Source organism: Coenobita brevimanus, chromosome 35 (assembly GCF_032717465.1).
Source record: "Coenobita brevimanus isolate Jiangsu-jjx chromosome 35, ASM3271746v2, whole genome shotgun sequence".
NCBI lineage: Eukaryota > Metazoa > Arthropoda > Malacostraca > Decapoda > Coenobitidae > Coenobita > Coenobita brevimanus.
Genome location: NC_136988.1, coordinates 586,715 through 613,874, shown reverse-complemented (window position 1 = coordinate 613,874; position 27,160 = coordinate 586,715). Strand labels below are relative to the sequence as shown.

The window sequence follows — 27,160 nt, the reverse complement described above, 5'->3', positions numbered from 1 at the left end:
CACTAAACCATCAGACGCCAAAGTTTGGTTATATGGTTACCACCCACCAAAGTAACTGGTTTCCTGGTGTACAGGAAACCATTTGGTTTGTCACTCAGTGTAGAGTCACCCACAGGCAGAAGAGGAGGAAAGAATGAAGGAAAGAAAGACAGAAGAGAGAAAGTAAAGTCACCCGAAGGCAGAAGGAAAAGGAAAGATTGAAGGAGGTGAAGACAGAAGAGGAAGGGAGGAAGGAATAGAGGAAAGGGCACTCATCTGAGGGCAGCACTACATCAAGTGAGTGGATGGTGAGTGCCCCCACCTACCACAAAATAAAACGTAAATACATATTATAACAAAAATAATAATAATAATAATAATTATAATAATAACAATAATAATAATAATAATAACAATAATAATAATAATAATAATAATAAAAATAGTATTAAACAAACTGCCAGAGAGAGATGCCATTTGGTGAGCAAGGCCAATGCACGCAAGCACGTTGCAGCCTTTATAAACGATACAAAACACTATAAACGAAGCACATAATCACAGGGAACAAAGGAATATCTGGGAAACAACTACTCATGTACAAAAATAAGAACTCTGATACAATGCCTTCAGCCCCAAAATGTCTTATTGATTATACCATAGCCAATGTCAAGACAATTTTATTTAACTGAAGAAATATACACATGATTTGCACAGATTAGAAATACAACATACTCCTTCAGCACAACAGCTACTGCCATATTTTATTCAGCTCTGGGAAATGTTAAAGGAAGTTTCTTGACATGGTCTGGCCAAGTGGAGAGAATGAACAATGAACGATTAACCAGGAGCATTGTTCTTGTTGCTATTGTTATTGCTTTACCCCAGCCCAGCCTGTTTGGCTGAGCAGACCCACTGACCACAGGTAAGTAACTGCTTCTGAAGGCATCCAGCGTCTCCTTGTGGTAGACAGCGCCTCACCAGGGTCAGACCAGTGTCCCTTCCATGGTGAGGTGCAGAGAAATATAAGGAGGTTTGGCTGCTGGTTGGTCACTGCAGCTGATCCACCAAAGGTTCACAGCAACACCACATGTAGGCTCCTGATCAGGGATGAGGCAGAGGGATGGGGTGGAGAGGATTATGAGTGCGGGTGGTGTGAGTTGGAGAAAGGGCAGCCTGATGGTGGAGGTCAGGGTGATAGGGGGGTGATTTTTTCCTGAGGGCACCCCTTCCAGAAATAACACATCTGGCTACAAACATACAGATTTAAAGGAAAGACATCCTCTGGCCAGTGGATGCTAAAGTATTTGCTGGTAAACACGTGTTGATTATTAAATAACTGACTTTACCATTATTTTTTTATTGTATCAGACTCCCCAATGGGATTCTATACAATGCTGCTCAAAAACTTAACAACTGTGTCTTCAGTACGGCTCCCTTACTTGTCCCTCATACCAATGCTCATGAAGCTGTGGCTGTCAGCTGTGCATTACAAACCACCATCAGATTCTTCTTATGATACGCTTATGCACACACACACGTACACCCCCACACACACAAATGCATACACAAGTGAAATATGCACTCCACAGTCAATCTGACTTCTGGCACAACAGGCAAATAAAATACTGTACAACACACTGCATAAAACAGGAGACTGCAATGCATGTTTGGGCAATGTGGGAAATAACAACGCACAGACACAGACAACTGGGTATTTTGGTCAATTCTGAGAGCGAGAGAGAGAGACAGAGAGAGTGAGAGTGGTATAAAGATATCTTGTTTATTAGAGTACTGAACACATGCTAGCAGTAATGATGTATTAATGATATCTCTTAACCAAACACTGACCCACATGCATCTTTCACACTTTGGAAATATTTCTACATATAGATTCCCTACCAAAACACACCACTATGATTTCTGCTCTTCTTTGAAACTTTAAAATGCCAAGTTGAAAGGTAGCAGCATAGGCATATCTCCTGTCTTAACAATATTAATCACAAAATGCCTGCATGAGACTTATACCAACATCACCATCCCTCAAAATTTACATGAAGAACTCAGGCTATATGTACACAAAGCTATGTTACATTTATATCTAAATTAAAAAGTCCACTTTTGATATCTAGTAACTTACACTAAGGCTGCTGAACTGGATTCCATTCTGTGGCTGTTACATATTTTATCTCCTCAATCCTGTGGCATATTTTTAGCTTATTCTTGCTGACACTGGATGATTCTTAGTCAAGTTAAGATGGACCTCTGGTGGTGAGGGTCTTAGTGAAGGCTGTATCTAACCTCCCCAACTCAGGGCATCAAGTATAAGCTAAGTAAAAGATCAGAAGTTGGCAAGCATAAGCTAAAATATACATTCCACAATTCAAGGGATTAGGAGGTACAGCTGACAACAAAACACCAACTGCTCTCCTGTAGCCCTTTCACCTTCACTTGGCCCAGATTTACACCTTTGCTTAGCCTAGATTCCTGTCCTTCTGTTGCTTATTTGACACAGCTCAGCGGCAGAAAGAGACAACGCTGACTCTCCACGGTAACTCTTTGTGACTGGGATCCTATGTTGGTATTACACTGTTACAGCTCAGCATTCAAGATATAGAGATGGTCATTTTAGGCCAAGTTGATGTGAAAAGGGTATACCTCTTTCATAACTGGAGTCATAGATTATTAAGATGTAGTGGACAAAAGTGCATATTATCACTCACGGCTGGACAATATTATGCACCTCAGTCTAAGCCACATTCAAATGTCTATGAAACCAGCAATAAAAAGGCAGGAGAGGCAGACCTAATTTTGTCGTTACCTGTACAGTACTAACATCCACAAACACCTGTGACTGACCACCTTAATCCCATTGCAATCCACCTCACTCACTCCACACACACACACACACACACAACTGGAAACTTATCAAATCACTCCCGGTACTATAAGGATGCTCTGTACATAAACCCAAGATGACAATGTCAAGTGACTTTTTTAGCATCATCATCATCTTACTCCAGTTCAGTAGTGTGCCATAAGGAATGTATACTGTCTGTATTTCCTACTGCCTATGATCTCCAGTCTTTCAAATGCAGTGTGTCCAGGGATCTCAAAATGAACACATCTTGAATTTGGATCTCTGTTATTTTGCTTTGGTTTTTTTCTTGGAGGAAATAATATTGTGGGCTTCTGGCTTTTGTTTCCTTTTTCCTTGCATTATTAAAAAAGGCTACTAAGTCCTGACAATGAAGGGAGGAATGATCAGTCACTCATCCCTGAGTGGCATGACATGAAAAATACACACCCGACCACCTCTTGGAAGTACACCCAATGGACCACATCATGTTGGAGCTTGGATAATTGTAAAAAAAAAAAAAGAAAAAAAAAAAAAGGGATAACCGAGAGCCCAATTCAAGATCTGTTGTGCTCTACCTCCAAGTCCCTTCACTAAGTACTGTGTATATGACCACCATTATATATTTATATGTGTACGGTAATGCATTCACAAATTTCAACGCAGGAACTGGACAACATACTTTGGCAAAATAAAAAATACAAAAATAAAATAAAAATAATTATAACAGTGATGATGATGATGATGATGATAAAAATAATAATATTAATAATAATAATAATTACTTCAGCAATCTTCTTCTCCAACTGCAACTAAGGCTATATATGAATCATAATTCTAGATGCAAACAGCTTCTTGCTTTTAAATACAACATATAAACAGCACAAATGTAGTGTATCCAAAGTCAATTTAAATGGCTAAATCACAAAGTCACTTGATGTTTTCACCTTGTTTTTGATCTGCAGGTGTAAAATGCAACATGAGCAGTATCAAATTGTACCAGGCAGTGTACAGTACAGTAATCAACTGGGCAATGAGATAGATTACATTTAGTACACAACAGAGGAGCCAAACACCTTGTCTTCACTACACCACACACAAAACAACCCAAATACTCTCACATGAACACACAGACGGTCCAATAATCTGGCGCATTCAAGTCAACATGGAGGCACAGAAAATAAAGAGTTCAACAAGGCCCACAAGACACAGTTTGTCCTACTTCCAGCTACGTACGGCTACCTTATGTGACACAGATATGTACGAGAACACAGCAGAGTACTGGACACAGAGATGCGACCGGCTTCATACAGCTCTAGTTAATTTACAAAGCTGGCAGTAAAGACACTTGGGTGGGGCGGTGGGCGGGCAGGGCAAGCTGACTCACAAAGCCTCTCTCTCATATTTAATAATTTACGCTTAACTTTATTTTCGTGTCTTATTAGCAGAATGTTACTCTTTATGCTCATCCCTTGGTGTATTTTCATCTCCTACTTATTATCAGCGTTATTCTTTATGCTTATCCCTTGATGTATCTTCCCCTCCAACTTATTCCTAATGTGTTATTTATGCTTATCCCTTGGTGTATAGTCTCCTCTTACTTATTCTCGGTGTGTTACTCTTTACGTTCATCCCTTAGTGTATTTTTATCTCCTACTTAATCTCAGGGCTATAGATAGATAGATAGATAGTTATTCTTTACGCTCATCCCTTGGTATTAAACTTTATGTACATACCTCACAGTATTAATTTTCTCCTAACCCAGTGGGGAGCATGGGAAATCTATACTCCATCCATTTTAACTTGGCAGTGATTCTTGTCCTTTTGCAGCTTATTTCACACAGCTCAGTGGCAGAAAAAGATAATACAGCTCTCCATACCTCTCACACAACTTTTCCTTCTGTCTTTCCACTTTTCTTTCTTTATTTGTGCCACATTCCAGTGTTAATCTCTTGCTAAAACTCAGTAATCAAGATGATGGTAGGGCAAATTTTATGCCTAGTCAAAGTGAACAGAGTATATGGGGGAAGAAATTATGCACTACCTTGGAGAAAACATGGCATCGTACTCTCCACAGTCAATGGGGTTCCTAACGATCCTCTCTTAGTGATTTATCTTTAATATTTCACCTCAGCATTATCTTTCATGCCATCTATAGCCTTTTGATACTAACACAGACTGGTATAATAACAAACAAGATACTATTAATGTGTGATATGCAGGAATGAACTGATAAGGTGTATGTGTGTGGTGTATGTTCCCTGCATGTGTGTGGGAATATACTCTTAGTCAAGGGTACTGACCAATGGAAAAGTACCTCACAATACACTGTGCCTTTACTCACTAGCAATCTGAAAAACGTGTGAAATAACAGCATACATTCTTAATAAATTCCCAAGGTGAAAGGGAAGGTTATCCTCAGAAAGTATACGATTCCATCCTGTTTGCTGCCAGCACCCGTGTGTGCACAAACTACTGCTGATACTGTAAAACTATGCATCTGTTATCCTATCCCTTACTTCTCCATCTGCATCATACCAAACCAAGGCTAAACTATTCTATCTGTCTATCTATCTAAAATGCCAGATGCCTCAATCTGGTAAAGGTGGCCACAAACAAATCACCTCCATGCTGCCATGTCTCCTGCCATTTCATTGTCCTCCCCTCAGCTTACACACGCCTCTCATTTACCTCTCCACTACCAGTTGCTCTCTTGAGGGGCGTTATGTCAGCACAAACCTCCAATCATTTCCTGTATTTAAGCCTTTATGGACCAAATCTTACTGAACTGCCTGATCCCACTAGACCACCAGTTTCAAACGTCCCTACTGTTTGTTTCCACTAATGCACCAGAAGATATTTCTGATGGAACAAATGGTAAATCAATAAAGCAGAAAGCGAGAAGTGTGATTGTTGGGTGTAGAGTTGAAAAAGGCAGACCAAAAAAGACTTGGGACAAGGTCACGGAGTGTGACCTCAGGGATAAGGGACTGAATAGGGAAGCTGCCAGAGACTGAGCAGCATGGACATTCACCTTAAGGTGACTAAGACCAATGCATGCAAGCATGTTAGAGCCTTTATAAATGAAAACAAGAATAATCCAGAAATAATGAGGGCCCACAGGTCATGATCAACAAACATTAAGGGGAAAAAAAAAAAAAAAAAAAGGAATATAAAGAGGTATGAAGCACAGGATCAGACAAGGAAATAAAATGAGTATCTTGATCTTCATAAACATGTCGGAACTGGAATAAGCTGACCTGCAGTGTAAATTACCAACTGTGGAACCAGGTATGGACAGAGGTCGGAGAGAGCTGCAACCAACTAAGACAAGTGTAGATAAAATGATCAAAGGATAAGTGGTGACCTGCTATCATGTTGGCTGCCTGTTTTTCACTTAAAATTGCTTGTGATTCATTATGAGGTTATTTTTAAGGCAGAAATGGGTGTTTAGTTTAAAAAACAATAAAGAAGTATGTCCTGCTTATAAATGTTTGTTATTAAGTAGCATTTCTCCTGCACACACCTTGAGTGAGGCTGACTGACTGTATTTCTTCATAAGAACATTATAATACTGGCCATGTGGGGAGGATGGACAGTGAGTGACTAACAAGGAGATAGTATGTAAAGGAGAAGGAAGGGGGAAAGGGATGGGGAGATCAAGGATGAGATGGAGGGATGGAGTTGAAAGGCATATGAGAGAGTGGGGTGTGAGGAGGAGGAGGGGCAGTGAAAAGACAGAGGACAGGGCAACATGGAGGTGATTTGTTTGTGGCCATCCCTTACAGCATACGATATCCAGCTATAGACAGACAGAATGACAGACAGACAATGGCAGCTCTCCCCTACACTAAATAAATCAACAAAGTGGCAGTAATCAGCTAATAAATAAACCATCAATAAAAACAAAACATTCCAGCAAAGGCATCAACTCCTCAAGGGCAGCCAGAATACTGCCTCACTTTTTAATCGAACAATTATGGAACTCTTACACATTATTCTGAAAAATGTGCTGGATTCCAAAGTTCACACCACTGGGCTTCTAAAATCACTGTTCACTGTTCCAATATTTATCATTAGTGGATCAATATTACAGCCCACAACAGTATTTTTTTTTTTTTTTTTTTTCCCCCCCAAGATGCCTGGACACACTGCACTTGAAAGACTGGAGGTCATAGGCAGTGGGAAATACACACAGAGGAAGACAGGTCAAGAGTTGACTTGTTGCATACATGAAGGACTGGGGGTAACAGTTAACTCTTGCATTAAAACCCACCTACAAAAGATTACAGATCTATCTATCCTATTGCCAGACGCCTTAATCCCGGCCACAAACAAATCGCCTCCATGTCTCCCTGTCCCCTGCCATTTCACTGCCCTGCTCCCACCTCACACACCCCTCTCTCATATACCACTCCACTCCATCCCTCCACCTCATCCTCAGCACTTCAAAAGTACAATTCAGAGTCAACTTCACAACCCAAGAGCCTTCCTCACCTACCTCTCCTCCTAGATGTCCGATTATGCAGGTGGTGCGTATACAACACTCCAATTATCTATTTATTTTTTTATTTGTGTTGTAGGGGCAGCTCAGTTACCATTATCAGAGTCTAACTTGCACTATTAATTTCCTAATCCCACTGCCACACATATACCCACACCAGCAGACTGAACCATCCCCTCAAACAGACTCCAGATATAACACTCCTCTTCCACTCCACTTATTGTTATTATTGTTATTATTATTATTATTATTATTATTTATTATTATTATTATTATTTTGTGTTGTGGGGGCAGTTCTGTTAGCATTATCAGTGCCTATCTTGCCCTATTTATTTCCTAATCTCATTGCCACACTCAAGCCCACACCAGCAGACTGAGCTATCCTAAACACTCTCGCCAGGTAAGTTTATAGCCAAGTCCTATTTCCAAACCACCCTACATATGAGAGATAACACAAGTAACTGACCCCACTATCTTAAGAATGGGAAGACAGACACAGGCCTCAAAAACCAGAAAGATGTCAATGTACAGCATGTTCAAAGGTGCACGGTAAGTAATACTGTGATACCAAAACATTCGGGAGGGGGAGACAGAGGAAGAGATGGAAGGATGGAGTGGGACGGGCCTCAAAAACCAGAAAGACGTCAATGTACAGCATGTTCAAAAGCGTATGAAAAATAACACCAAGATGTTCAAGAGGGGGAGACCAAGGATGAGATGGAGAGCTGAAGTGGAGAGGTAAATGAAAGAGGGGGGTGTAAGTTGGGGGGAAGAAGAGTGAGAGACTAATGAGTACAGTGTACGTGAGGTGGAGGGGGGTTATGGGAGGGCGAGATGGGGGACTGGAATGGAAAGGTTTATGAGAGAAGGGGGTGTAAGTTGGGGGAAGGGCAATGAAATGGCAGGGGACAAGGCAACATGGAGGTGATTTGTTTGTGGCCACCCTTTATGGGATTGTGGCTTCTGGCAATAGATAGACAGATACACAGATAAATAGACAGACACACAGATAGACTGATAGGTAAATGTTTTGGCACTGGCTACACACGTACTGTATATGCCAATAAGAAGAGACTCAGCATAGTTCCAGCCTTACATTCTCAACTGGAAATTGTAATTCACCTTGGGAATTATTGCCTCTGTGCCATCATCTTCAAATTAATATCCTGGAATGTTTTTTTTTTTTTTGCTCTAAAACTCGCTTGACAGTTCAAAAGAATTCACTAATAACCCAACAGCTTTTCAGTACCAATGTGCTGAAAAATATAGTGGTATACTGTATATAAAAGAAATGTGTGTGTGACCTAGTTCACTGGGCATGTGGATAACTATTCTTACACTATCATATTGTTTCCCTTCCCTGGCCTTCTGTAACCTAACGCACCTTAAGTACATGAGGGAAAAACATATGATGATGATGATGATGATGATGATGATGATGATAAAAATTAACGTAGCGATTACTTTACTGTATATCGTATCGGTGAAACTGCATAATAAATATTACTTGATCATATTCTGCTTTTCAGTACAACTAATGGTTTCTTCAAACTCCTGAAATGGCTTAGGAACCTGGCTTTACTGTGTGCTTATGTTAAATGTTTAAAATATCAGATAATAATTATCCAACTGCAATATATTGTGACCCAGTGATTATGCCTACAATGTACTTTAAAATACTGTTGTCCATAACCATCCAACATTACTGAACGTAAATATTACTCATGAACCTCCTCTTATAAAAGTCCGTTTCTTCTATTCCACAGCAACAAACCAAACATTTTTGCAAGAAGATTTCAATACAGACATATTTTCTTAAAAATATATAAGCCTAATACATCACACCCACACTGCAAAGAACGCCAGGATTACCTGCAAAACACTGGGACTGCATAACAGGCCCAGACACTGACTAGGATGAACTGTGTACCCAAGGACTGCCATACACATACACACATATCATCAATTCCCAGGTGTAACCGTGATTTGTTTCGATAGGAAGGACAGGGAAAGGAGAGTGCAAAATTCTCCTGTGTCTAGTTCTCCCTACAAAAAACAAGACCGAGTTACGATATGGAAATTACCGTAAATGGGAAACCTGGCCCATGTCAACAGTGCCTAGCAGTGCTGCACCTCTGGGCTGTATTATAAGTGACATGGAAGGCTTTGTAAAACCTTGTCATACATTATTTAGTCTGAATGTTACACCAGAACATTCTCTTGTATGCTATTTACATTATCTTTATACAGCCATGGTTTGGATCAATAACATGTAAGAGGATGCTGAGGTGTTATATGCAGAATAAATCACAGATGATGAAGTGTTAACATGCCTCCAAACCACTTACATATGCCCCTCTGCCCGTCCACCTCCCCACATGTGGCAACGCACCACATACACACTGCCACATACCCACATTTACCGTTTTTTAAAAAGCTGCATCTGGAAAGGAGATTCTTTACAAAATGACGTACTCGAGCTCTAAAAAATAGTTAACCACGATATACATGAAGATTTCTAACCGTCAACCACTGGTAATATAGTACTGTACAATAACAAGAGTGGCGGAGCATGGAAGGTACTTTGTAATGAACTCAGTGGTACATGAATGGGAGTGCTATATGACCAGATCTGTGGGGTAACTCCAAATTTGACAATAGTAGTTGTAGTAGTAGTAGTAGTAGTACTAGCTGTTGTTGTAGTAGTAGTTGTAGTAGTAGTAGTAGTAGTCGTAACAGTAGCAGTAGTAGTCGTTGCTGTAGTAGTAGTAGTCGTAACAGTAGCAGTAGTAGTCGTTGCTGTAGTAGTAGTAGTAGTTATAGCAGCAGTAGTAGTAGTAGTAGTAGTTATACCAGCAGTAGTCATACCAGTATGACAGGGTGAAGATTTGAAATGGGTAGTAGAGTGCCAGGCCACTCCACCTTACCTCACCTTGTCTCCTAATATAGTTGTGGTGCACGATTCCGAGGTTGTTATCGTACCCTGGCAACATACCATCAAAAAGCGCGTCCCATTTTGTGTATACAGTCACTACTCGTTTTACGTTGAATCAGTATACAATAATTAGCTACAACGATAATAAAAAAGTTCCACCCAAAATCCAATTTACGATAAATTTCCCGCTACAACGATATTGCCATCGGAAAATTTCGTATAAAGCACCAGGCACACACAAGGTGACTGTTGCTTGTCTCGGGCAAGATGGCGGCCCCAGAGTGCAGAGCATTGTTTTGGTTCAGTTGCGGTCCCGCCACCCCTTCAATGCCCTGTCTTTTCCACTCGTTCACGTGTACCCCAGTGCTATCATCACCTCTCAGCCAGCATCATGCTACAGTAGCCTATACATTGTGTAGCACCAGGACAACGTTGAGCAAGTGTGTTTGTTGTGTTGTTGCAACGATTTACTGTATGTGAGTAACGCTGACTGTATTGGTGTGATAGTGTTTGATTTGGTCTTGGAAACAACTTGGACCAACACAGGAAGTAATTACAGTGGATTGTCATTTTTGTTTCAGTCTTGGGTAGGTGATTTTGGGAAGCTGAGTTGACGTAACCCCCTTTAATAATGTATTTCAATCTCCCGATTTACGATAAAATCATTATACTGTACTTTATGGTATGACCTGACGTAACCCCATCGTAAAACAAGTAGTGACTGTGACATGTTCGTATATAATAATATTTGTGTATAATATATTCGTGTATAATAATATGATTCGTGTATAATATGATATGAAATTGGACGCACTTTTGAATGACAGGTTGCCAGGGTACAATAATGACAACCTCAGAGTCGTGCGCCACGACTATAGCAGTAATAGCAGTGGTAGTCGTAGGAGTCATAGTCACATTAGTATTATTATTAGTAGTAGCAGTAATAATAGTACTGTATTTGTAGTCCCAGGTTCATCTGAAACACAAACCCTGTGGACTGCAGGCTTATGCTGATCTCTGCAGCCCACCATCCACCTTTTGGTGGTAGGGAAGGAGATGAGGGACATTTGTATAACCAGGCAGTGGGGCAACCTGGTTATATCAGTGCTACCACATGAAGGCATCCCTATCCAAAACCACCAAACTCAATAAACCAAGAAAATCGAGGTTAAACAATAAGAAATTTGAGGTAAAACATGATATTTTTTAAAACTCATGGTACCTTCAAATTTTGTCCACAAAGCAGCATCATAAAATCATGTGAGGTGCTCCATGGATAAACTCAGAAGGTCTCATGAGTCCAAACTTCCGTATTCTATCCTCTGTTTTCCTGATTTCAATTTTGGTGTGTTCAGAATCACTTCAGGGAGCTCTCCACGCACACTAACCCTAACCTGACACAGATGACACTCTTTTTGGCTCAGTTGATGGCCAGTGCAGTCAGACTGGGGGGCTGATTTGGCCAGTAACCAAGGAAACTCATTGCTATCCCATAACTAAAGCTGTCAAACTTTACATAACCAAAATACAGTACAGTATTTTACTAGTGGGAGTTGCAAAGTTCCATCAGATGAAAAAAAGGTGACTACAGCACAGCAGACACACCTCAGGAAGTAACACTGATTATTGGATTTTCTGGCCAAGTTTTTCAGCCAACCGAATGTAATCTTTCAACCCCTCTATCTCATGGCAGATTTTTTCATTTTACTTTTGCTGCTGTTCAAAAATTTTACTGAACTTGGGGAAGATTTTTGAAACTGAAGAGGTTATATACAGTATAGCCTTAAAAAAAAAAAATAATAATAATAATAATAATAATAATCATGTGAAAGCAGCAAGAATAAATTATCACAATACCACCAGGCAGGCTTAACAAACTGCACCATTTTTTTTGGATTATACAGATGGGTTCAAAAGATCCTGGACAAATTTTGGCTGGAACAGAAAAAAAGTCTTTGTTGGTAAGGTACAATATAGTCAGCTGTAATTATGCTGCCTGAATTTGAGGGTGGAAGCATAGAAATCATTCCTATAGCATGTTCGTTCTAACCTGACAAAGATTACTAACCCCTTCCAGCTCAGTTGATGGTCACGTGTAGTCAGACTGAAGGGGCAATTTGATCTGTTACCAGGGAGACTCATTCCTACCTCACAATTACGCCTCATCACACTTCATTCAACCATGACTTTGTATACTCCAGTATTTGTAGGAGTGACCAAATTGTTAAATGAAAACAATCGTACTATAGTTACATACATAAACTTCACACTCCAATCATCCACAATTCTGAATCTTGAAGTGACTGAAGGAATGAAAAGTGGTCAGATCAAACAACATAACTACAGCCCTACATCTGCCAGCACTATATGTATAAAATAATCTTACACTGCATTCCTATTCACCACAGTATCAGAATGTATCCACACTTGGAAGTTTTTGTTGCTGTTGTGGTCTCAGAATCACCTGAACTATGAACTCAGTGGCCTGCAGGCTTAAGCTGTTGTTCTCTTACAGTCCACCATTATCATTTTGGGGGATAGGGAAGTGACTTATAGGATGTTTTTATAATCAGTGTCGCCACACGAAGGCATCCCTCTCCAGCACAAAATATTGGGAATCAAAGTGGTTTAACATGAGCACATAAAGTACCTTGCATGCTGCCCAAATACAATATCAACTGTATAAACACCATGAAAATACTCAACATAATATCTTCCTTCCTCACTATACAGGTCGCCGTTAACAACCAAAACAATAACACCAGAATCAAGTGCGGATAACAACTAGTACTAGCCTAGCTCGCTACAGATTTCTTACAACAATATTATACATTTCTTCAAGTATTATGCATCCACTCTTAGGTGTAACAGAAAGCAAAGAAAGAAATATTAAACTGCTTTGCTCTGCTTGTGTAGAATGAAAGACTCATTCTTAAATATATAAAACAACTTTTTAAAATCTCTAAGGCTTGGTATATGTCCCATGGTCAGAATTCAAAGGAGGAATTACTGAGGTCATGAACTACCTATTGTTTACACAGATCACCAGTTATATCTTGATTTCCCTAAGGACTGTGTAATAAAACTGCATCAAGGAGCTGGACATACATTGGCAGTAGCAAGATCGACATCCTGAATATTTAACAAAGGTCCCAATTCGTTGTATGAACTGTTTAGGTCTGCTTTGGTGTCCATGGCAACTGAAAACAAGTGTATATATCCTCAGCACAGATGTGAGAGAGACAAATAAAAGTGAGTTGGAATGTCAGCATGAAGACCCCTAAACACCTCATCACAAGAGCCGCAAAATACGCAGAGGATAAAACCACACTGACGGCGAGAGATAAGGGAGTGAGAGCGGTAGGAGAGAGAGCAGGAGGACAACAAGGAGCAAGAGAGAGAGGAAGATCAAGAGGTGGAGCAGAGAAGGGCAGTAGCTGCGCCCATAGAGGTGTGTGTGCAAGTCACCAGTCATGCCCCCAGGAGCATGGCTGACCTGGTGCAAGCTCACTGCAATGTAAGAAACAGAGAGTATTAATTTTGTGTTCTGGGCAATGGATTCACCAACAAACTTACAATCAAGGACCCGATTCTAGTTAGCTTAGGAGGCTTTCTAGTACTTCTCCCTATCTATTTATCTATTTGGGGCTAGTTGCCTGAATCCCAGAAAGGGTGGTTATATTTCTTAACTACCTATTCATCTATCCATATACGGTTGCCTTAATCTCAGGTGGGGTGGCCATATTGATCTATCTATCCATCTATGTATATTCAGTTGCCTTAATCCTGGAAGGGGGGGCCATACTTCTTCCTATCTATCTATCTATCCATCCAACTACAAACAGATGCCTTAACCCCAGAAGAGCTGGCCTAAAACAATCTGCCCTGTCCTCTTCCTTACTGATTTATGTAGCATATTAAACCTCAACACTCTTATGTTACAACTATCTCTTTCCTACCAACTTGAGGTACACAGAATACAAAAGTGACATCCTATAGGCAGAAATAAAATAGTGAGGAAGAAATGCAAGGCAGCCTCCTAGGACTAACAAGAATGTGGACCTGATTCCCTTTTGCAACTAAGATTATTATTTGCAGGATGACCAAAAAATGCATTCTGACTTCACTATTCATCCATCTACAGCCAGATGCCATAATCCCATAAGAGGTGCCTGTTTGCCTTTGAGTTGTTTTATGGGGAGGGGCACTAACCCTCTGCTAAACCACTTGTGGACATGTAGAGAACACATATGGGTGGGTTATGGTTACCACCCAGTGCTGTAAATGGCGGTTAACAGGAAACCATTAGGCTCGTCACTCAACGTAATGCCACCTCAAAAGGAAAGCAGAGTAATAAACAGTGACAGGAAAGATGAGAGAAATAGAAAGGAGGACAGATACTGAAAAAGAATGATAAAGGTGATGGAAGAAGTAGGCAGCACTACATCAAGTGAGTGCATGATGGTGAGAAATAGGAAGAGAGAAGGACAGACACTGAAATAGAATGATAAAGATGTAGGAAGAAGTAGATAGCACTACATCAAGTGAGCGGATGATGGTCGCTACCACCTACTGATATCACTATTTATCTATCTATGGCCAGTCAGTGCTGTAAATTATTGAAATGGAAGAATGACAAAGCACATAATCTTGGAAATACTGTAAAATAAAATGGTTCCAGCCTCACTTTGACCCTACGCAAGTAAGAGTCAAAGTTTGTCCAAATGAATGAACAATTTTTTCACTCTGACAAGCAATGGGATGTTTTTTGCACTTGTATCTTTGTTCCTCCAGCAAAAATGCAAAATATTTCATTACCAGCATCCCCTTGTGATTAAGCTATGTTATGACTGACAGAGTGTTAGGAGAAATAAACTGAAGTGGTTTGGCCATGGGAGAAGATGGAGAGTAAGAGGCTAATGAGGAAAGTGCGTGTGAGTGAGGTGGAGGGGGGGAGAGGGAGGGGAAAACCAAGGATGAGATGGAGAGGTACATGAGAGAGGGGGGTGTGAGTTAGGGGAGAGCAGCATCATGGCAGGGGACAAGATAACATGAAGGTGATTTGTTTGTGGCCACCTCTCATGGGATTAAGGCATCTGGCTATAGATGCACAGATAGACAGGTAGATAGATACTACTGAAAAAACAAGAGACATGGAAATATTTCAGTTTCCTCATCTTTCCTGCAACCACATATCTTAGTTACGGCAGAGATGTGATCGTAAATGTGTTTGCGAATCTCACCCCAGAAGTTTGGGGCAGGGAAAGAGAATAAATATATACATTATGAATAAAGTGAAATTTACAATTACAGGGTTAATATCACTGTGAATATGGTATTTACATGTACCTGAGAAGAATATACAGGCAACAATTACAATATGCACATTTTGTTCATTTTAAAACTGAGAATCAAAATGGAAATTGTACTGTACATTTACTCAACAACTGACAAGCTTTTTTGAAAGACGTACAGTATACTGAGATAAGACAGGCTATAAAGTTGTCCAATTTTTGAAACATTTGCTTTAAAGTCTGTTACTCAGCATTTACAGGGAACCATATCTACTAAAAAAAAAAAAAATAATAATATATATATATATATACTGTATATATATATATATATCCTATAACCTATAGCTAGAGCATGTGGAGAGACTTTTAGATTACTGGCCAAAACTGAGGAAATTGGGACACAGTCAAGTCATGGACTGTATAACCATAAAATGCTGGAATGTAATTTCAATTCCACAATCATCCAACCCAATACTGCCTCATCAGAAGCATAGGGGCTCAGGAGTAGGCTAGTAAGTCAACATTGATGGTGAGTGACCAGGTTTGTCTCCCTGAACAGCATTACAAAAACAACAGACCTCAACCATCACTCAAAAGTAGACCACATTATGGGCAACACAAAGTTGAAGCTCCTAAATTCCCTAGACCAGCAGTCTAGGAACTATATAAGGGTAATGAGGCTAATGTGCAGATCAATGGCCCACTCTCAATATTCTCGTACCTATCAGAGAAATGCTCCATGATGGGGAAGCTACTCACATGCACCAGAGGGGGAAACAGATTAATACTCAAAACTGAAAAAAATGAAGGCACCTTTAAAGTCCTTTGAAAATAAATGTGTCACACATTTTTTTATTTCATGAGAAGCTTATTATAAAAAAAAAAAGGAGACATGGAAAGATTTTACTGTTTCCTAAGTGTCTGAATGTCATCTGCTTACTGGCTTCTCTGAATAATCCTTTTAACCCTTAGACTTACCAATGACAACCTGGGTCGTCATGCGTTTGTCCCTGACGTCATTATGACGACTCTGCCTGTCATCCCATGTAATCTCTAAAGAAATATTTAGGGAGTCGTCATTTTTGTTGGATGACAGGCAGAAGTGGGTGGAGCTAAACCTGCCACAGCTGGTGCATGCATGCTCACTTGGTTTGCTTGGCTCAGTGTGGTGTGAGGTTCCTCACAGGTAGGATGTACACTTCTCGGCCTCCTGCTGAACAATTATGCTCCTTGTTCTCGCATATATATGCGGTGTTATTATTTAAGAAAACACAGTACAACAATAATGCATTATTGGAAAGAAAATTTCTGCTGCTACATACTGAAGCAAAAAATATTATTATTTCTTGAATAGTTTTTTTTTTGGCGAATTTGTTTTAAAGGACAGTGTAAAACATTAGCAAGTTGGCTAACTTCTACTCACTTTTTTTGCATTTTATTTTGTATATATTGTATTTTTGGACAATGTACGATAGAGTAAAATTCTTCATCTTCAAAATGAGACCAAAGTGGCTTTTCAATGATGAATAGTAACTTTCCTACGAGCGTTAGAAGTAAAATATCTCCATGCAACTGTTCTGAAAGCTCTCGAGCGAGAGTTACGCACACAGCCAGAATTTACACTCCTCCCTTCATTGGATAGGGTTAAGTACAGTGCTTAACTACTACAACACAACTGCAATGCAGAAAATAAATACTATAGGACTTGGATTTCAAACACAATTCCTTCATTCCCTGGGTTTATCCAAGGTTGAATAAATTACAGTAATTTGGATTTTGTAAGAATAAAATGTGTCCGTATGCTGAATGATTTAACTAGGACTGTCTCTTTACTCCTTCCCCGCAAGGGCTCTCTCCTAGGCATAACAAAATGATCTAGGAAACCATTTACAAGGCTGGGTGGTAACCATATAAGCAACTCATATGTGTTCCCTATGTGTCAACATGAAGTTTGGTGGAAGGATAGCGCCTGTCCCTGCAAAACAAGTACCTCAAAGACAAACACCCACCCCTTGCTGGACTGTGGTGTCTGGTTGTGGATAGGAAGTAGAAAGAGATTAACCTCAATAATGCAAAGTATGTCCTTGAACTGAAGAGCTTAAAGACAAGTTCCCATATGTTTTTTAAGCTACACAGATGATCAATGCCTTAATGTTTTTGTACACCAAGCTATTGGAAAAGTTTCAAACACACTATACTGTGAAAATGCAGTATTGTACCTATTTCCACAATTTTGGCCAGTACTGTTATTGACTTAAAGATTCATTCGCCTACATTTAAGACACATGAACTCATTATGGACACTGTGTGTAGAGGAAATACATGATTTTTGGGTATGGAAATAACTTGGCTTTATGTCTCTTGACCCCTGGAAACTGGATGATATTCTTCTAAGTTTATTCTTGCTGTTACTAGAGATTATTTAACTTGGGAAAGGCCACTGATACTGAAGGACTATGAGAAAACTATATCTAATCTCTCCAGTGTGAAAAGCCTGTCCTACACTGAATAATAATCATCACAGCATGGCACAAATATACAGAGAGAGACATCCACAGACTCACTGGGTTAATCTGCATGCATCACAAATTACAAACACTACAGTAAGCTGCACTACAACACCAGCATACAGCATCAAAGATAGGAAAACGCTGCAACATCCATGCACAAATACACTGACGCGTATTTACCCCTTACATATGATGGTTTTGGCCAGGTGGAGAGGATGGAGAGTGACAGACTAATGAGGAAAGTGTATGTGAGTGAGGTGGAGGGGGAGGGAGAGGGAGGGGGAAACCAAGGATGAGATGAAGGGATGGAGTGGAGGGATGTATGACAGAGGGGGGGGGGTGTGAGCAGGGGGGAGGGATGTGAAATGGCAGGGGATAGGACTACAAGGTGATTTGTCTGTGGCCACCCCTTACGGAATTAAGGTGTCTGGCTATAGATAAGACTGATTTTCCAGTTTACTCTTGCTATAGTTGGATTATTTTCAGCTGACCCACTTCAACTCAGCTAAGAATTGAGAAGAGTTTATTTGACTAGTAACCAAGAAGACTCAGCCCTCTCTAATAACACTGGCTCACTTAATTTCCTGTCACCATAACTTAGTAGTCAAGTAGTAAGTGGTGCAGTTCCATCCAATTAAATAAACTGGCCATTCTTCTTGATAACTTTATTCTGTATGAGAAAGACTTGTTACAATGACATCAGGCCATCAGTAACTCTTTCAGTTGCACCCAGGGTCACACTCCATAACCTCTTCTGAAAAAGATCCAAGGACGAATAGAATGTGACGTCAAGGATAAGGGACTGAACAGGGAGGCTGCCAGAGATTGAGCAGCATGGATAGCCACCAATTGGTGACTAAGGGTGAAGCATACAAGTGTGCTGGAGCCTTTACAAACAATATGACGGCTACAGGATGGCTCCAAACAGCCAAATAAAATCAATCAGGAGGCAGCATGAGCATAACAAAATACAATAACAAGCTGATAGGGTTAATTTCTGCATCTACTATGGAGTTTTTTATTTTTGAGTTTTATGCCATGTCCCAATTTTTCAATAAGGTCTAAGGCGTTGCCTCTGGGCAGAGGACACTGGTTTGAAGCGTGTGGCACTTTATGACCAGATGCCCTTCCTGATGTCTACCAATGACTCATGGGTGGACTCGAACCTCTGACCTTTGGCCAGAATGGAGTGCTCAAACCCTATGCCACGGCTGCTACTATAAAGGACATTTATTGCTATTGCTGTGAATCCTCCTCATTCCAGTAACAGAACTTGTACAGCATTTAATTCCTGTATCATATAACAAATTTTAGTGTCACAGTGACCACAAAAACAAGAAAACCAACAGTGTAGTGAGAAACTGGAGCATCACACAGTGCTAGGTGGTAACCATACAATCAACCCATACATGTCCCCTACATGTAAACAAGTGGGTTGGTGGAGGGTTAGTGCCTCTCCCTGTAAAATAACTAACTCAAAGGCAAATGGCCACCCCTTACGGGATTATAGCGTCTGACTATAGACAGACAGACCAATAATAAAATGGAAAATGTCCTTGAACTGAAGAGGTTAGAAGGATATCAGCACAGAACTTCACCAAGAATATGGTTTGTCCATCTAAACTAGGTGGAGATTTTCATCCTTTTGTAGCTGATCTGGCATAGCTCTGGGGCAGACTGACAACACGACAGCTCTGAATCCTGTCCATAGCACTTCTTCATTATTAGCATCATACTCTAATTTTAATCTATTGCTATGGCTCAGCATTCATGATGGAAAGACAGTAATTTCTGGCCAAGTTAAAGGGTATGAGATAATGGGATGGAGTGGAGAGGTATATGAGAAAGGGGGCTGTGACTTGCAGGAAGGGGAATTGTAATGGCAGGGGACAGGGCAACATGAAGGTGATTTGTTTGAGGCCACCCCTTATGGGATTAAGACTTATGGTTATTGATAGACAGATAGATCGATAAAGTGTAAAGAGATAGACAAAGTGGAAAGAGTATAGTTGCATAGAGTGTGAGGTAACTAACAGATCTGAGACAAGGACTGAAGCCAAGAATAACAATAACAACACATCAAAGCAAATAAAATAAATGCTGTAATAACTAAGAAATAAATGCCAACAATACAGCATAGGAATATAATGGCAGTCCTCATTATAATTCAACTACCTATCCATCTATCTATCGTCAGACGCCTTAATCCCATAAGGGGTGGCCACAAACAAATTGCCTCCATGTCGCCCTGTCCCCAGCCATTTCGCAGCCCTCCCCCCAGCTCACACCCCCCTCTCATATACCTCTCCATTCCATCCCTAAATCATATCCTCGGTCTCCCCCTCCCTCTGCCCCCTCCACCTCACTCACACACACTCTCCATGTTAGGCTCTTGCCCTCCTTCCTCTCCACATGGCCAACAATGTGTACAAAAATATCACAACCCAATCCACACAGCTGATTATTCTGTCATGCCAATCTATTTCTGCAATATAGCATTCATGATGGAGAGATAGCAAGTTTAAGCTGTGAGAGAGAGAGAGAGAGAGAGAGAGAGAGAGAAGGAGAGAGAGAGTGTTCTTACCTAATTGTATCTTTACAGGAATGAGTCCAGCTCGTACTGTCCCGTGTCTTAAACCATTTTTATCGTACATATCCTTGAATTTATGAATTGTTTTGGCACACACTATTTCATTCGGTAGTGCATTCCATTGATCAATTGTCCTATTTGGGAAACTAAATTTCCTTACGTCTCTATTGCCTCTCTTTTTATGCAGTTTTTTGCAGTGTCCTCTTGCTGATACATCCCCATAGCTTATGTACTCATTTATATCTACTTTCTCCTTCCCTGACATGCATTTATATAGCGTAATCATGTCTTCTCTTTTCCTTCTTTCCTGTAGTGTTGACAGATTCAGTTTTTCTAGTCTTTCTTCGTAGCTTAGATCCCTTAAGCTTGGTACTTATCTTGTAATGGCCCTTTGAACTTTTTCAATCTTATCTATGTCTTTTTTGAGATGAGGACTCCAGACTACTGATGCATACTCCAGGGTTGGTCTGATGAATGATTATTATCTTTCTTAGCATGTCTTCATTTATGTATGTGAATGCTATTCTCATATTTGCAAGCAGTGTATACATGTTCCGTACCTTCTCGCTGATGTGGTCAGCCGGAGATAGTCTGTTACTGATAATCACACCTAGGTCCTTCTCTCTTTCTGATGTGTGTAGGGTTTTATTTCCTAACGTATAATCCCAATCAGGTCTTTTTCCACTTTTACCAAACTTGATTACATGACACTTGTCCACACTGAATTCCATTTGCCATGTATTACTCCATTCATGAAGTTTATTTAATTCTTCTTGTAGCTCTTCACATGTGTCTGTGTTAGTAATTCACCCTTGTATTTTTGCATCATCTGCAAACATAATTAGATAGCTTTCATTTCCAATGTTACTGTCTATATCATTTATATACACTAAAAATATAACTGGTGCCAGCACTGAGCCCTGTGGTACTCCACTAGTCACTTCTTTCCGTGATGAGTAATTTCCCCATAGTACTGTTCTCATTTCTCTTATGAGAAAATCTTGCATCCAACAAAACAGTTTGCCTTGAATTCCTCCTTGATGGTACAGTTTCCATAAAAGTCTTTGGTGTGGTACTTTGTCAAAAGCTTTCTTGAAATCTAAATAGATACTGTCCACCCATCCTTCCTTTCCTGTAATGTGTCTGTTACCCTGTCATAGTAGCTCAACAAATTGGTTACATGTGTGTGTGTGTGTGTAATTCACCGGGTCGGTCAGGATCACTTGATGGTCGTGATCGTCAGCTTTTACCCTCCCGGAAGGGAGCTGAGAGCTCATATAGTCCGATCTAAGAGCAAGGCTGTGACCTTCACACACGCACACACCCGTCCCCTTGCTCAAGGGGGACAGTAACCACCCACTTTGTCAGTGAAACTTTTCGCAACCTGAGCGAGACTCGAACTCCCGTCTACCAGACCAGCGAGCGATGTGTGTGTGTGTGTGTGTGTGTGTGTGTGTGTGTGTGTGTGTGTGTGTGTGTGTGTGTGTGTGTGTGTACAGTTATAGGAGGCATTTAACTTCACAGTCTTTCCTAATCTATCTACATCAACAAACCAAACCAACTATGCACTACATTTTAAAAACTACTCCAAAAAACATAACAAATCTATAGAAAAAAGGCTAAAAACGCAGTCTAATTTCTCCTAAACTATTGGAAAAACACACACCATTAAAACAAAAATCATACGTCAGTAGAATGGCATCAGAAGCGGCGAGTTTTCTTTGGAAGGAATAAATTAATTAGTTCAAAATTACCTCACACAGAATATACACACACAAATAAATAAAAAAATGAGGGTGTGATAAAGGGATGGAATGGTGAGTTAAGGGGAAGGAGAGTGAGAGACTAATGAGGAGAGTGTATGTGAGTGAGGTGAAGGGGAAGCAGGATGAGGATGAGATGGAGGGATGGAGTGGGGAGGTATATGACAAAGGGGGTTGTGAGCTGGAGGGAGGGTAGTGAAATGGCAGGGGAAAGGGTGACATGGAGGCAGTTTGTTTGTGGCCACCCCTTAAGAGATAAAAGGTGAAACATGGTTGGTATTTTGCATTTATACTAACGTGATGATGATTCCCAACCCATTTCGGATCAGTTGACAGTCAGGTGTGTTCTGACTGTGGGGTCGACTGACTAGTAACCAAGGAGAGAAGACACGCATTCCTAACCCATAACTACGACTCACTGACCTGCATGCAATTAAAACTTAGTGTCCAAGGTGTGGGAGTGGCTCAGTTCCATCAGGTGAAAACAAACCAGATGAGTGTGAAGGTGAATGCAAGTGAAGGTGGAAGAGGAGTGGAGGAGATGAACCACTGTACAGGTTACTTTTGATTATCAATGGGCATATTATAGAAACACTAATGTCTCAAAAGATAGTACAAGGACGTATTGCTGTACAAAATAATAATAGTAATAATACACTTTAGAGTAAAAAAAAAAAAAAAAAAAAAATGATTTACATTTGTCTAAAAAAAATAATAATAATTTACTTTTAAAAAAAAAAAAAAAAAAAAAAAAAAAAAAAAAAAAAAATACTCGTGTAAAAAAAAAAAAAAGATTTACATTTTAGTGCAAAAAAATAACAACATTTTGGTGTAAAAAAATAAATAAATAATTTTAGTGCGTGATTTTATGATGTACCGTGTCATAGGTGCTGCACGCTGCTACCTGTGCTAATAAAGTAACCTGTGAATGCTGCATTACTGCCATCAGTGAGGTGTACTGAATACTGCAGTGTATTTCCTCTGTCAACTGTACATCAACAACAATGCTGTACTGTGACAGCTGTACCTGCTGCCAGATACTCAGGCCAATTCTTAATGTGAGTCTGGCAGAAAAAAAGATGTACATGTTATGCAAACATTATTACGAGCTGGGTTAATTTTGTGTCTTTCATCTCCCTCCTTATTGCCTGAAAGAAGGATGGTGGACTGCAGGAGAAAGGCAGCATCAACCTGCAGTCCTACAGGTTAACATCCTGAGGAGTCTGGAGCCACAACAACCTTCAAGTCTTTCTTGTGCACACTGTACAGAGATATAGTCTTTAATGCCTGACTCAATATCATTATAAGACAAGGAATAATTACAAGAGTAGCTTCACTCACTTATCAAAACAAAAATCTTACACTTAGATTCAAGCACGAGCCAGCTTCTCCTTTATCACATCTACAAATTCCTAAAAACCAATAAAGGAACCCATACTGTCAGTTCCATAAACCTTATATCGGGTAAATTCTGTCTTTCAAAGTTCTTGCACATGAAGATCAATGAATATGGTTCTAACAAATGACTAAAATGATACAGGTAAATCGCGGCCACCGATATTTTCATGGTTAGTAAACACAGTACATATATACTCTACTTTGTCAGAGAGCATCAGACTCGTATCTTGTAATAAATATAAACCAACATAAACTACTGAGAAAAACATGAAAAATTATACAGAGCGGCAGCCATCTTCATGCATAATACACACCAGGTTTTGAATACAACACCACACAAGGGAACTGGCATCATCATAAAAAATAAATAAATAAATAAATACAAGTGACAATAATAAATAAAATTAAAAAATACATAAATAAATAAAATGTCAAGCAGACTGCTCCACACGGGACCTGGCATCATAAAAAAATATATAATACAAAATAAAATAATAAAAATAAAGATAAACAAAATTCCACATAAGTCACTGCAGCATCATTTGGCAGTAACTAATAAAATACTTTAGATCAAACATTAAAAATAATAATAATTAAAAAATATAATAAAATAACACATATGGGTACCTTTTGATAATATACAAAATTCCTGGTAATATTCACTCTTCCTTTGGAGAAATAAAGCAATAAATCAGCATAATAAAATGAAAACATAAGCTCACAATATTGTACTTACACATATAGCTCAAGGTGGGTAACTGGAATAATGTGAAACAATATGCTAAATGGTAAAGAAAATCTGCATACATTTGCAACAGAAAATAATACACACATTGAAAAATTATACCCACATTTATACATCTCCTCAATAAACAACATCTTCATTCTCGGCATTGTGATTTTATGGATTTAAAGTTTACGGATTAAATTTTTCGAAATGTTGTAGAGTGGTAGTGTTATATTTTGAAATTTGGACTCACAAGCAAGCCTACTTCCGGTTTAATCCTAACCTAACCCAATGCTTCCCATGTATAACACTATGATAAAACTGAATCCGTGAAATCTACATCTGGCAATCTGTAAAATCACAAACCCAACTCAGTGTGGATATATTTTTTTCAGATCAACAAATCGTCACAACACACAAAAAGCTTTTACTTTCACTGGCATGCTTATGAGGCAGAATGGATTAAGCAAAACTGACGGCAATTACTCTACCACACAGCAACCCAACACCAACTTGGGTATCGCTAAACAGAAAGTCCTCGTTACATGTTACTTTATTTTCGTTACATCCAAAGTAAATAAATAAAAAATATATAAATGGTTAGTGAGATTCCACCTAATAAATCATACTTGCTGTACAGGAGGTCTTGCAATATTTTGGAACAATCTATCAAATGGCACCATGCTTCCTCTTAAAAGAATTCTCAGAGACTGGTCATGGTACAGCTGCTATTTTCTTTGGACTGGACTCTGATTACGTGCCAGAAACAGATATTTATAAATTCTGGACCCCAATGTCAACATCTAACAAGAACTTGCTGTGGTGGGTGGGTGCGAGGGGGGGGATATGCACATCATTAAAGCAAAATGCAGGAAAGGGCACTCACCATTTCGGTTTCATGGAAGAGTATATCGTTGGACTCCTGGGTGGTGTTAAGACTGCGGACTGGAGTAGTGGGACACCCTGGGGGGGAGGAGCAGCGGACTTAGTCACTGTACACCCACGAGCAAAAGTCTGCAAACGTTTTTCTGCCTGATGTGGCTTTGAAAAATGTTGCACGATCCACTTTTTGACCGTGACCTCGAAAAATGTTGCAGGATATTTTTTGCGGCATGATAAATTTTTGGCTTGTGACTGACAAATGTTATATGATTTTTCTTTCTGCATGATCCACTTTTTTGGCTGTGGCCTCAAAATATACTGCAGGATATATTTTTGTTGCATGGTCAGTTATTAGGTTGACTGAAAAATTACACATGATTTTTTTTTGCTGCACACTGTTTTTGGCTGAGACCCTGAAATATGTCGCAGGATTTATTTTTGTCACATGATCTATTTTTTGAGCTGTGACCTTGCAAACTGTTGCACAATTTATTTTCTGGGCTGTGACCCTGAAAATGCTGCAGGATAATTTTTGCTGCACACACTATTTTTGGTTGACTGAAAATCTTTACATGATTTTTCTTTCTGCATGATACATTTTTCTGGCTGTGACCTTGAAAAACATTGCAGGATATATTTTTGCTGAATGATTTCTTGGCCATGACTGAAAAATGTTGCAGGATGTATATACAGTAAGACCTCACTATAATGGACTAATTGGGGCCCAAACCATTCCGAAAAATGCGAATTTCTGATAACAGCAACATCTGGACTTCACCCTACTACCCCAGAATTTTTCCGATATATCAGACATTAGTCCGGATCGCATGAACGGTTTTTAGACTGTTTTGACTACCATTACGGTACTGTCCTGTGTTATACCTTCACTACATTAATCAAATGGTATAATACATATAATAATACTGTACTGTACACTGATAAACATGTCTCTTATTTACCTCATTGTGGTGAACATAGCTGAAGTGGTCAGGTAGTCCGGACTGCATTTGGCTTTACCGGACTTTTTCCGATATATAGTAATTAAGTCCGGTAGCTCCTCAAGTCCGATAAAAGCAAATTCCGGTCTGCTGAAGTCTGATATATCGAGGTTTTACTGTATATATATATTTTTTTCTGACTGAAAAATGCTACGGTATATTTTTTTGTTGCATGATGAATTTTTTGGCTGAGGCTTTGAAATATGTGGCTGGATATACAGTAGTTTTGTTGCATGCTTTACTCTTTTTCACTATGATTCTGAAAAATGTTGCAAGCTATGTATTTTAATGCATGACCTAAGTTTTAGCTGACTGAAAAATGTTACATGATTTTTTTTCCTGGACACTTGACTTTTCTACCTGCGACCTTGAAAAACACTGCAGGGTAAATTTTTGTTTCACACTATTTTTTGGTTTGTGACTTTCAAAAATGCCTTTTTTTTTTTTTTTTTTTTTTCCCCCCCACAATCTAATTTTTTGCTGTGGCTTTGATTAAGGTGCTCTGTATATGTAATTTTCTTTTTTTTCTTTCTTTCTTTTTCTTTTTTTTATGAAGCACAGAGCAGAGGAGTACGTGGAAGAGGAGTGCTCTCTGTTGCTTGAGAAGGATTGAGAAATATGGAGGGACACAATGCTGCCTGCGTATTTTAGATTACTTTTGCTCATGGCTGTACCTTGAGACTCAGGGTTATATTCTATGTGGCTGTGGAGATACCTTAACACCTC

General features: G+C 39.5%; 1 protein-coding gene across 1 annotated transcript in view; it reads right to left on the bottom strand.

Moving 5' to 3' along the window:
- The window catches only part of PIP5K59B (Phosphatidylinositol 4-phosphate 5-kinase 59B), a 198,714-nt gene that overhangs the window by 25,099 nt on the left and 146,455 nt on the right, over positions 1-27,160 (bottom strand). Inside the window, exon 20 of the mRNA XM_080269673.1 lies at positions 25,441-25,517. Within this exon, the coding sequence (XP_080125799.1) occupies positions 25,441-25,517 (77 nt within the window). The remainder of the gene's footprint in view (positions 1-25,440; positions 25,518-27,160) is intronic.